Source organism: Delphinus delphis, chromosome 7, assembly GCF_949987515.2.
Source record: "Delphinus delphis chromosome 7, mDelDel1.2, whole genome shotgun sequence".
Lineage (NCBI taxonomy): Eukaryota > Metazoa > Chordata > Mammalia > Artiodactyla > Delphinidae > Delphinus > Delphinus delphis.
In genome coordinates, this window is record NC_082689.1 from 64,102,386 (window position 1) to 64,115,939 (window position 13,554).

At 40.5% G+C, this 13,554-nt stretch overlaps 1 protein-coding gene across 1 annotated transcript; it reads right to left on the reverse strand.

Annotated features, from left to right (window-relative positions):
- Positions 1-8,108: 8,108 nt before the first annotated feature.
- B3GALT1 (beta-1,3-galactosyltransferase 1) lies at positions 8,109-9,618 on the reverse strand. Its single transcript, XM_060015681.1, has one exon. The coding sequence runs from the start codon at positions 9,616-9,618 to the stop codon at positions 8,638-8,640; it is 981 nt and encodes a 326-aa protein (XP_059871664.1). The 3' UTR covers positions 8,109-8,637.
- Between the last annotated feature and the right edge of the window lie 3,936 nt (positions 9,619-13,554).

The following is a 13,554-nucleotide window of genomic DNA, read 5'->3' on the forward strand; positions in this document are numbered from 1 at the left end:
GAGTTTGAATACTATCTTTCTGGTTACCAATTTTGGACCCAGGAGAAGTCTCTTACTTTGACTCCTGGATTCCTCATCTCCAAAGTGGTACCAATAATAAATGCTGGATTCCTTACTTAGGAGGGACCACCTAGCTTCTGATTCCATGCCAGAAAAACTTCCTTCCTCTCACCCTAAACATTGCTCCTCTGAATGGCCATATTCCAAGATGATGGTTAGGCCACATTTATGCCTGTTTGGGGGTCACTGTTTGTTGGCAGATGACATATGTGTGTGTTTCTCTCTCTGCTGCTTTTCTTCTGTTCCTGTTGTCTCTATGCTCCAGTACCAGGAGCCCTGTAGCCTGGCCGTACGTGCTTTCCTCTTTCTCCTCTACCTGCGGGATAGTATCCTTCTCCTTAGGCTTGGTAAGCATTTGGTGGTTGGTGAGCAGATGAAGCCATCTTTGATCTGGACCTAAGTTATCAGTTGCAACTTGGTTTTAAGATAGAATCCTGTATTGGGCTACTGGGCACTATACCAGCGAAATAATAGTGTGGTATTTTGCTTCCCATTGTTTTTGTTTCTTGGGTGTATTGCTTCCTCTAGGACCTCAACCTTCTCCCATAAGGACTTAGAGAAAAACTATATAAAAGAAGTAAAAAGAATGAGTTTCTAACCTAAGACTATACCAGAGAGTCAAACCTCACTCAATCTTTAACACCTCCCAACAAGTTTTTGTGAAGATTTAGAGGCAATATACACAAAGGCCCCTAGTGCAGTCCATAACAGAGGCTTATTTTTTTTTAAATAAATTGACTTTTTTTTTTTGGCTGCATTGGGTATTCGTTGCTGCACATGGGCTTTCTCTAGTTGCATCGAGCGGGGGCTATTCTTCATTGCGGTGCGTGGGTTTCTCATTGCGGTGGCTTCTCTTGTTGTGGAGCACGGGCTCCAGGCGCGTGGGCTTCAGTAGTTGTGGCTTGCGGGCTCTAGAGCGCAGGCTCAGTAGTTGTGGCGCACGGGTTTAGTTGCTCCGTGCCATGTCGTATCTTCCTGAACCAGGGCTCGAACCCATGTCCCCTGCATTGGCAGGCAGATTCTTAACCACTGCGTCACCAGGGAAGCCCCACAAATGCTTATTGACTGCTGGTACCTTGAATCCTAGAGTCTTGCTACTAAGGGCAGTCCGTGTACGAACAGTATCAGCATTGTCTGAGAGCTTATAAGAAAATAAGAACCTTGGGTTATACCCCGAACTATTAATCTGCATTTTAGCAAGATTCCCAGGTAATCACTAGGCACGTTACCGTCTGAGAAGCATTGCTGTAGAGCATACATGTCCTTCATGCTGGCCTGCGCGCTCCAGTCTCCTGTTTCTCTCCCACACCCATGCTGCCTGTAGCTTGGATGGCCTCCCAGACGGAGGGGCACATTGTTACCAATGGCGTGCTTTCCAGTTAACTCAGATACTTCTGCCGAGGAAGTCTGAAGAGAAGCTTGTAGCGGTGAAGTTACCTTTTCCTAATGGAAATGTGAACTAGCATACGTTGAAGAAACCCATAGAAAGGAAGCACAGGCAGGTACAGAAGCAGAGCTCGTCTGAGTGTGGTTTGAGACAAATCCCCGAGTGCAGAGAGCGCTTGCCTTCTTAATGAGCTCGCAAGTGATGGATGCCTCTCCAGAGGGTCCTTTGCTTCCAAGAGGGGAAAAAGTATAATTGAGCTTATAGATCGTTCTTTCTACTCCACAGAAATGTGTGTGTGAGCTCTGAAGGACAGAAGCTCTATTAAAGTTCCCAGTGAGTTAGATCAGAGTGAGTGGGGTTATAGATTTTTGACTTGCACCTTCTTATTAATATTCATTAGATTTGGATATTATCAAACCAATGGTGGTTTATTTTAAAATTCCTGAATCTTTTACCTGTACTTTCATGTTGTTTAACTATAATCTTAAGATGTGTTGTCTTTTTCTATTGTCTTCCTTTTCAGATTTTTCCTTTTCTTTGTACTAAGTTGTCATAATGGGTTATCCGAAGAAACTTTTTCTAAACAGAACCTTTTTTTAAAGCAAAAGTAAGCAAAGCAAAACAAACAGGCAAAAAAATTAAGTTGATACACAAGAGAATGTGAACTGACAAACACATTACCTTAGAAAAAAGCACGATTGACAACAAACATTAAACATCTATATGGTGGCTACTGAATAAGATGCAAATCTCATGTAAAACAGAAGTTTGGAAACAGATCAGTGATAGCCAGAGGGTAGAGAAGGGGGCTGATTATGAAGAGGTGTCAGAGAATTTGTGGGGGAGGTGATGGAACTGTTCTATGTCTTGACTATGATGGTGGTTACTGGAACATATGCATTTGTTAAAACTAACTGTACACTTCAAAAGGGTAAATTTTAAAGTATGTAAATCATAACAAAATAAGAAAGGGGGGGAAGTTCCAATCTGAAAACAAATTTAAAAAATTACACTGTGTTGCATAAGACGTGGGTGTGTGTGGGTGTATATGTTCTTACCTTTGAGATGCAGCTGTATTGGTTAAGAATATGGCTCTTAGAGCCAGAGGACCTGAGTTCACCCTGGAAGTTATGAAATTCTTTGTTGCCTCAGTTTCCTAATCTGTCAATTGAGGTAACAGCAGCATCTACCTCATGGGGGCTATTGTTAGGAATAAACAACAACAAAGACAATGACAAAACAGGGTAATGGGCACTGAAAATTTAAGGCTTTGCAATGGGAGAAAGTCTCCGATGTTTTCTTTTTCCTCACCTCATGCTCGGTGAGGTCATCTTGTCTCTGCTGAAAAACAGTCTTCATCACAAAACGCCCACACGTAAGTCTTCCCAGCCTGCCATATCAGGCAGCCACTGCTGAGGAAGTGCTCTGGAATAAACCTCAGAGAGAGAATAAATCACCTCTCATGCCAGGCTCCCTCCAGGTGAGGACTGAGGTCATTGCAAGAGGCATAACAAACAGTTGACACAGTGTACCAAACTAATAGATTCTATAAGGAAAACTAAATGGAAAATTCTTCTTGAGTGCTAGGCACCTCTGGCTGAAGAGACAGTGGAGCCTCTGTTATTGTACATGTAGTTGAATCAGTAATACTTGTTCATTCATTTCTTTTTCATTTCACAAAAATGCCTCTTTTAACCAAAGAGGTAAGGGAATATTATCGAGGGCAATTTTTCATGCTCACATAGATTATATTCTGGGACACCTTGCTTTTCTAAACAGCCCCATTTCTGTTTTTTTTTCCTCTCAGCAATGTATTCAATTCTCTTTCAGCAGCATGAATTCATCTGGAAAGCTATAACAATCAATTAAGTAAATGAGAAAATAGAATGCTTGTAATTATGATAATCGAGCTATATATGAAACCCACCCTCTTAGGTCTACTACCCACACATCTTTAAGCAATATATTAATTAAGCTTTGGGTAATTGTTACAATTAGAATCAAGCTTTTATCATTTAAAAAAAAATCACTATGAGAGAGACAAATGAAATAGTTTAAAAATATATGCAGCTGTCGGTTTTTAATGCAATTCATTATCATAACTCTATTGTCATCTCCCTGGTTGCATGGAGACAATTCCAGGATGCTTTACTGATGTGACTTTTCATTGACAAGTGGAGGAATTTCATATGTAGCAGCTTCTTCAGATGTTTTCCTGTTTCTCTAAATCAGCGGTTGGCAAACTTTTCCTGTAAAGGACCAGATAATAAATATTTTAAGCTTGCAGGCCAACAGGCAAAGTTGAAGATACAGGAAAGTACAAATGTTGGAAGTTTCTGTATCGATGGGTTCAAAATATAATAAAATAATAATTAAGTACAATTTTGTTTTTTGCAATACACATCTACTAATGAGAAAAGCAGAATTCTTCCTGTTGGGATAATATTTTGCTTAGTCGGAATTCAACGTTAGTGTCTCCTATCTTTAAGTCATTGCAAATGTTCATTGTGAATCCATTCTTAGAAAGATGTGGTTCAGAGTGTGGTTTGCCAACCCCTGCTCCTGATCAGTGTTCTCAACTTTAAGGGGCAAGAAAATCACGTAAAGGGCTTGTTAAAATAGAACGCTGAGCCACACCCCCAAGTTTCTGGTGGAGCCTAAGAATTTGCGTTTCTAATAAATTCCCACTTGACACTGATGTTCCCCGTCTGAGACCATACTTTTAGAACACTGCTCTTGATGTCGGTCCTTTTAAAAAGTCACATTGAATACAAATCTATTTCATGTTTTCATCGTTCTACTCACGTTTCAGCTTACCTGATGGACTTCACCTTTTGAACTCCGAGGTACAGGGTTAGTAGATCCAAAGTTTAATATCCATTAAAAAGTGAAGACCTATTTAGCTAGATCAGATTGATAATGAAAGGAACTTTTGTCTCTTAAAGAGCTATTAGTCTCTTGCTTGCAAAGTGAGGCATCAGCAATCAGCATCTACTTGTCAGCTGTAAAGAATGCCTGAATAGCACTTTTCCAGTCCCATCAAACTTTTAAAAGAGTATGAAGTATTCCAAAGGATACATGTGGGTGAAACATAAGAATGACACTTTTGCCTTAGATTTGACATATCCTAGTTCACCATACATTATCAGTATAATGCTCTCTGGATTGGAATTTCTTGGCATGTTCACCCATAAAATTCAACACAGAGACTTTCATGAGGCCGCCAAAGGGCAAGGGAGATAATAGTTTCCTAAATCCTGGAGTAGCCCATAGTCTACTAAACCATGTCATCTCTGAGTTGACTGTTAAGTTGCCCTGGGCTCTTGCGGATGAGCTCCAAATGGTTTGAACTGTCACCTATACTGAGGTTATGGGGAAGGTTAATAATACGACAGAGCATCAGCTAATTTCAGTAATCACATCTCACCAAAGAGATCCTTTCAGAAAAGAGCCAAGTGGAAAATATGTTCTCCTTCTGTTTATTTGTCCCAGTGGTTTAAAAAATCAGCTTTAGGGAACCATGATCTTCCTCATGACAGATGGGCTTATACATTAGCATCGTGCTTTCAATCAACAGTTTACACTTCACGAGGAAGGTGAAGAAACTGAATGTAAAGACATTTTCAGCATCTATTTGTCATTTTTCAGTTTTATAACATTGATACAAAAAATAGTATTCTGGTTAGCAGCTTGACTGGCAACCCATGTAACCCTAAGTAGTACTACAAACCTGGAGAGTGCACTTTTACAGACAAGTACGGTGGATGAAATAGTATGTACAATTTTGACAAATAAATACATAAATACAATCATTCATATATAACAATATGCCTAAATTTCAATTATCATCAAGCGTTTCTAGTAAATTACTTCTTTCATTCACAAGTTACTCTGTTGCTTATAAAAACTATCTTCACCTTTACAGAAGAAATGACATAATCAATCCCCCCTAAACCCACATATTAGGAAAGGTAGAAAATGAATCCCAGATGCTTTATGTAAATATTCCATTGTCTTTTGATAGAAGAGCTTTGATTGAAAAAACTCCTTCCTTAGCTTCTCTGTAAAGAGTTTCTTTTCCCCATATCATATCACACAAAGGGGTTTTGTTCTTCTGAGTTTATTCCAAATTGAAAATGACCTTCATTTTTTTATTCTGGTTATTTAAAAATACAATAAAAATACAATAATATATATTGAAACTGGCATTTGCTCCAATACAAGAGACACAAAGCCACGCAAACTAGTCACCAAAGATAAAAAGCTTTTTTTTTTCCCCCAAAATAAAACTTTAAATGAAAATTTAAGAGTACAGACATGAAGTATTGATACCTTTTGTTATCCAAGGCATAATGAACAAAACAGGCAGAGGGACAGTCAGCAGGTTTTTGTAAAAATTGTCTGAATGACTCCTGGTAAAATGCTATCTGAAACACTATTTTATGTCAAAGAAATGATAATCAATTAAAAAATGGCTTAACAAATCACTATTTGGCCAGTGTCATAAAATTAACAAAAGTAGAAAATTAGAGCTTTTTCCTCATCGCTTGACTTAAACGTTTTTGGAACATTCAAAAAACAAAGGGCAAACATGCTTTAGGCTATTGAAACACCGGACAAGTGGCCTTGCCTCACCAAGCTCCATGCAGAAGAAAATGTACATAGCAAGCCGCTTCTAGCAATACGTACAGCTGGGGAGAAGAAAAAAAATGCCTTGAAAAATATATACATATGGTCTTTGATGAATATTTATATGTTTGTCACATGGGTACTATCTAGCATAAAAAAGTTAGGAAATAGTTCTGTAAGACATGATTCTCTGATTTTTGCCCCTTTTAAAGATGAGGGCTCTATTCATAATTTACTCACACACAGACATATAAAACGACTCGCAGATGTACACATATGATGTTTATACTGTGCAATTCCTTGACACCGAAAGTGGCTCGACTGAGCATAAGGTAGACGCAAGATGTTGGTATGACACTGAGCCTTGACTCGACTACATGATTGACAGGCAAACCAAGTTCAAAGTCATGAGACTTTTCCAGCGATTGGAATGCACAGCAGTTGAGAGTTGGGGGTTGGAGGGTGGCTCACCTTATGCTGATCCATCTTTCTCCAGGATACCTAATGCTATTTTCTAATTTAACTCAGCAGTCCTGCTGACTTGAGATGACGACGTATTAAGGGAAGGAAAGGCCTATCTCCTATTGGGTTCTCTTGGGCTGGAGATAAGAGATCCGGTGTTTTCAAGATATAAGCCATGACTTCCATTCGTACATTTCATCTACTTGTTTGCTATCAACTCCTAGGGGGGCTTGCAAAGGTCAGGTTAAAAAAAAAAAAGGTACACTCTTTGAGTTGGGGAGCTTTCTCTGAGTGAAAACAGAAGTTTTCTAATGAATGGTAGAAGTGTGCAATGTGTGGGTTTGCTGAGTGTCTATTCTTCTTCTGCCAGAGGTGGACTAGCTCTACCAGGCCTCAAAGTTCTTACTGAGAATTCAGATCAAATGTTTCCTGAGATCTAAGTTGATGTGATACATTTTGCAAAGCGTGTGCTTCAATGACTGTAATATACCCCCAGCCAGAGGCTCCTCCCCAAAGAAAGGCAGCTGCCTTCCCTTTCAGCAGCCTGAGATATCAAGGCAATTCACGGAAGTAGTAACTTATTCATTGAAACCTGAAGAAATGACAGAGAAATGGAAACTTCTCCAAACACCTAACATATTGAAGGAAAAGTCAAAATCTTAGAAGAATCAGGTGCACTGATAGTTCATATCTGATCTGTATTTTGACAGATATTTTGTTAAGATGATGTTCCTAGTGATGACCATCACTGTAATTATGTAATTATTTTAGCATTTAGCATAATGCATGATACACTGCACTATGTAGCACCTTTTAAACCAAGGATCCCAAAATACTTAGCAAATGTGATTTTCTCTCACAGCACCTGCGAGGTAGGTGTTTTTTCCAGCCGTTTTATAAATGAGCAAACGGAAGCACAGCAAAGTGAGGATGTCTGCTTAAGTGACCCACACGATGACAGCAATAGAACCTGAACCCAAGCTTCCCCACCCTTCCTTCCTATAAACCTCAATAACAGAGCTTGCAGAACACCCCCAAACAGCATTGCTGTTAGAGGTACTTGGATGTTTCAGATGTGAGAGAGATTACATCTATCAACAGCAGGGCTAAATCCTTCAGTAACATCGCTCCCTGTTCAAATAGTTTCTCATGTGCTTTGCAAAGGTACGGAAGGGGCATCTGACACTAGTGCCGAGCTTTTGTTAATTGTAACACACACATAAATTTATATTTTTCTCCATGTGATATACTGTCCTTCTGGCCTCCTACCAACTTATTTCTATACATGTATCTGCCTGAGCCAGAAAGTGTGAAATGTATTTAGTGACATTGTATGGAGGGAAGCAGGTGAGATTACATTTGGCAAAATCTCCTTGGAGGTAATGTTTGTTCTGAAAGAGCAGGAAAAAAAAATTCTCCAGTTTATTTTGTTACGTAGCATTTTATATACATTCTACCCGCTGACCAGGTTTAATCCTTGGATGAGCAAGCAGAGTTGTCTTCCAAACATACAGAATATTTAATTCTCAAGTTTAAATTCCCATTTATTTAACTGCAGCCTCCCTGCCAGTCCTAAGTTCATTTCTTAGTGGAACTGCAAATACTGTACACATTACGTGGCAATATATGTAGAAATTCAATGTAACAGCACACACAATATTAATAATCACATCCAGTGTGTCTCCCTGACTGTGCATTATTTCTGAATTGTTTTTGAAAAAGTGTTATTTACTTATTTACTTTTGCGGAGAGGATATGAAGACATTACCGTGAGTTCTAGTTTCCCAGAACCAGATTTTTATCTCAGATGCACAGTATGTAAATCCTAGCAGTTGTTAGGAAGTTGCTTTTTGAGATAAATGCAATACTTCAGGACCTGAGAATGAAATCTGGTGCTTTTAACGCATGTATTATTTCTATGAGCAGAGCTTAACACGCGTAAATCGGCAATCCAAGAAAGGAACTAGGAGTGGGAAGAAAAACACTTTTTACAAAACCCCTTCACCAGTTCATTTCCTCTGGTGACACCTGTAAAATACCTACACCCTAGGCCTCATTTCTTAAAAAAGAAAAGGAACGTATTTACATTGGTAAAAATCCTAACATCTGAGATGTTTCTTGCTTGACATGTCATTCCAGATTCTGTGCATTTCTTCTGGAGAGATCTGATGCACGGTGATAACTCGGCGATACCTACACAAACTGTAGGCCATTTTCCAGTGATTGAAGCCACTGTTCTGGAAAGGATGGATGCCCAGCTTTCGAAGACACAGTCCCACATATACATCTTCCAGGTGAAGCAGCCTGGTGTGGAGGGAGGTCTTGTAAATGAGTTCAGCCACATCAGCTGAAAAGATATAGCCGGTCCCCGAGCAGAAGGGTGGGTAGTTACTGTCGGGGTACAAATCCCTAGGCATATACCACTTACTGCGGACGTCTCGGATTGGCCCTCCGTTGATGACATAGCCAGTAAAATACCTTCTTCTTGGCTTGGTGGACGGTTTTAGTAGTTTATAAATGAGGTTGTCCATGTTGACAAAAATGTCGCTGTCTGTTTTCATGACGTACTTGGCTTTTGAACAAAAAGTGGCCACCCACCTCATCCCCATTAAGGTTTTGAGGGTAAGGTTATGGTAGGAATCAATGAAGTCCTCCACGATAATGTCGTGAAAGATCTGGCTTTCTTGCTCCACCATCTGATTGAGAACGGGATCAGCGTTCTTGCCCAGGAGGAAGAGAGTGGCTATCTTGATCCCTTTAAAGTTGTTCTCATCCCCCCAGGTCTCTCGGATCGCCTGCCGGGCATCGAATTCTTTATGGGTGGTGCTGATGAGGATAACGAGGAAAGGAATGTTTTTCTCACACTTGTTGGGCTCATTTATAAGAAATTCAAAAGAATGGGGGTTTATAGGTCGAGTTCTTATGTTGCCAAAGGTGAAGTTTTTCCTGGCAACTGTTAGATGGCTGAATGGCTTGGAGCCAGTGTAGGAAGAAGTAGGGCGAGTGACACTCAAGTACCAGAGAGCGCTGGCCCAGCACACGACTGTCAAAACGTATAAACAGGAGACCTTTGAAGCCATTGTCTTGAGAGCACGTCTATTCCCAATATTGAAGAGTATGCCTTCTCGGCATTAGTTTCTTTTCATTTGGTAAAGGTAGCATATTACTAGTAAATCTTAAAGTTCGACAGAGAAGCGTGAGTACAGGACTGTCCATGGGTCTCAGTGGCCGTCTGGCACCTCTGTATTCACTCTACTTTTCTCCAAATCTGATACAAGGGTCCATGTCTCATAAATCTTCCTCTTAACTCTGCAAAATCAAAGTACAGTTGTCATTCAGATTTACTTAGTCATTTCACATCCTCAAATAAACATAATAAGGGTATAAGGATTACCCATGCTGATTAAAATAAACACAGGCATTCATTTCCATCAGTATTGACAACTCCCTGACACAAGCATTCTACCTTTCTTCCCTTGATAGGAGTTGTTTACAGATATTCATAGCTCCATGGTATCAGCAAATACATTATAAACTATAGATGAACCATGAAGGAAACTGAATATTCGTAATTTTAAAAAAGATTCCCCCTCTTCACAAGAGGCCTTCTTTGCAGTTAAATATCAATACTTTCTGATGCTAAAGTCTTCTTTCAACCAGGAAAATGTCACCCATGGCCTCATATCTTCCATTTTTCTCAAGTCTAAGTTTTGGTTTGCTTGATTCTGATGAAGTCATCAGTTCTCAACATCTCCTCGTTTTCTCTAGCCCCGTTCTTGAAAATGTGTCGATCACCACTGGAAAATCTTTGCTGAAATTGTCTTCCTTGGCTTTGACTTAGAAGTAATTCCCAACTTTTCTCACTTTTTTCCTTATTTTGGCTCTCACAAATGTTAGTTCCTCATTCTCAGTTTTCTGTAATGCTTCGTATGGAGAATATCCTTACCCCTCATGCATGGGGACCATGGCCCTGCTGTCCTTCAGAGAGTGGGCAGCATTCATTTTGGAGCTGATCTAAATGGTATCGCTTTTTGTGGTTTTCAGCAATTCACCCTTATGTTCCTTTGGTGAAATTATACTGTCCTCTTTTAATTCTTTTTACTTAGTTACACTTGCCTGTAAACATGGCAGGAGTATAATAAGGGAGACCATTGAGGTTGGGGGCCACAAATTCAACGGAGATGTGACAGAGCACTTTAACTGATGTTCAAATTAAAAAGTTGTCCTTCAGAACCGTAATCCTTTCTAGAACTTCTGCTGCTATCGTGTCAGTCAAAAATATATGCCAGGTTACGACAACCATTCATGTAAAAAATTATCTCTTCCTTCTTAGATCAAAATGTGCAAAATGTGTCTTGGAGGACACAGATAGCAGATAATGGATATCAGTTTCACCAAAGTCTGCTTTAAAGAAAACTAGGCACTTAAATGTATACACTGTGTTGAAAGAATTTAACTGGGATTACAGATTGAAAATCATGTTTCCAAGCACAATAGTCATAATGAAATGAAAAGACATGACGGGCAACAGCAGAGGTAATACACATCTTCTTGTCTAAGCCAAGCACTGACTGTGAATATATGATCCGTATGAGACCAGCCATAACTCAGCGCAGTTATGGTTCTAACTAAATGAGTATTAGAATGGCTTCAAGCAGCATGACTCTAGGCATAGTCAGGCCTTCATCCGACCCATATTAAGTACTCTCTACATATAGGCTCCGGTATCCTTGGCCTTCTGGAGGGAATTTCTGCTCTAAAGATAAAAAGGATGTGCTGTGCAGCAAGCTCTGAAACTTTAAGCAGTAAGCCAAAGGAAGTGTGAGAAATCAGCAACAGAGAGTTTAGAAAAGGGTTTCTCACCTTGGGATACACAGACATCGACTCCATTTGAATGCCAAAGGGACGTGAGTGAGTCTCAAGATGGTACTAGAAACCAAACTTTCTCCACCATTGTCCTAGCCTAGGATCTGATTCTTATGAGCCTACCTTTATCATCATATAGCCCTTGTCACCTCTCACACTTTCCTACTAGACTGCGAGCCACCCATCACTGAACCGTGAAGGGGCTCCCCAAAAGCAGCACCTGGAAGAGGCTTCTACCAAGTTCTCTTCTGGATCCACTAATCAGGCTATCAATCGGGGGTTAAGGGCGTGCTGCAACGTATTGGAAAAACAGAAACAGAACGCACACGCCTCCTCAAGGAACTCACAGTCTAGGAGGAAAGACGTCAAGTGAATGATTAAAACAGTGGGATAAACATTTTCATCATAAGGCTAATGGAGTACATAGGAGAGGTGGGCTGGTGGACAGGGCGTGGGAGAACTAGGGACGGTCCTGCAGACTGTGCAGAGTGCTTCTCCAAAGGGACCATTCTCCTAAATTGCAGTGTGAGTCCCACGCTCCATCCACTCCCAGAGTCTAACAATGAGGTTGCCTTGGGGACAATGCCATGGAAAGTTCATAGAAGTTATCTCAGCTGAATCTTCAAGGACATCTAGGAATTATCGGGATGAGGGTCGGGCATTCCAGGCAGAGGGACCAGCATATGCAAAGGCATAACATGAGAGAGCCTAGTGTGTGCCAGGGCTGTAGAGTAAAGGAAGAAGACAGGGCGATGGGGTGGTGGCTGTGGAGACAGGCAGGGGGCAGATGGTGAGTGGTGCTCAGAAACCATTCTTAGCGAGGAGCTGGTTACCCATCTTTGCAAACTAAAGGGCGTAAGGGAGGATTCTACCTTCCCCAAATCCTGTCCACTGATTTTCAATAGCAGTTCATTTTTCCATATTAAGGATATCTATCTCCCATAGCTCTGTGCCCCAGAAGAATAAGCAAAAATTTGTTTTATCTGATAACTTTCTGTATGGTTTTCCAGGAGAAGGGACTCCATAAACACAGGTAGCTGGGCAATTTAAAAAGAGCTAAAAGAGGGAGAAATATGAGAGGAACAGGTGAGAGCACGAATCAAGTATATGTATTTACAAACCCTTTTCACAGAAGAATGAGCATTCTTCCCTAGACAGCTAACAAACATGATACTTCTTACCATTGTTACTGTAGGTCTCATTTAAAAATGTGTATAGTGCACCAGGCACTGTGCTACGCGCTGTATTCAACGCCATGGATTTTACAGAGTTTCGTTCCTCACGGTTTTACAAGGGAGATATTTTCTCCATTTTACAGATGAGAGAATGGAAACTTAGAGATAATAAGTAGCTTGTTCAAGATCACACAACAGGTGAGTGACCAGGTAAGTAATCATCCCAAGTTTCCTAAGGCCTGTTAGGACAACAGGCAAAATCTTGCATGAGAAAGCCCAGGGTGGAAGGGATTATCTCAGGCTGCTAGTCTCCCAGGATCCGTAGGTTTATTTTCTTAGATGTGTGTCCACTGCTTGAATTTTTTTCTAGTTTTTGGTTTGCTACCCACCGCACTACACCAATTCTGAAGGGATCCTTGGTCATCAAAAAATGATGATTTGCAAAGAGCACATTAAAGCCTGAAGCTGCTGGGGGTGGGGGAGAGCTTTAGAAATTGAAATGGTTCAGAAACACTGCAGTTCCCTTTCTCTGAAGTCCTGCAAAACACACACACACACACACACAGTCACACACAGTCACACACTGAAAGAATCACTCTCTCTATTGACTTATTTTTCAGACGAGAACAAAAGTAGGCACAGTGTTACATCTTGGTCACCAATAAAAGAGAGGATTTGAAATGGGAACAGGAACCAGGCAGAATCTGAAGAGCGGCCAAGGATAATGTGGACCCGCAGCACGGGGTGCTCAGAAACGTCCTTTTTGCTCACAACCAAACAAACTTCTCAGGTGGCCAAACAAGCACAAAAATAGACCTCTGGACCAGAAACAGTAACATAAGTCAAGACAGGAGAGAGCAGCTTGGTGCATTTAATGCTAATGAGTAATTTCATATATGTTGGATTAAGTAGATGGTAATGGGCCAGATGTCCTTGTTTTACTCCTTGAGTAACTGGCTGTGTGGCTTTCTGTGC

Coding starts and splice junctions, on each gene's coding strand:
- B3GALT1 (XM_060015681.1), bottom strand. CDS start 9,618: ATGGCTTCAAAGGTCTCCTGTTTATACGTTTTGACAGTCGTGTGCTGG.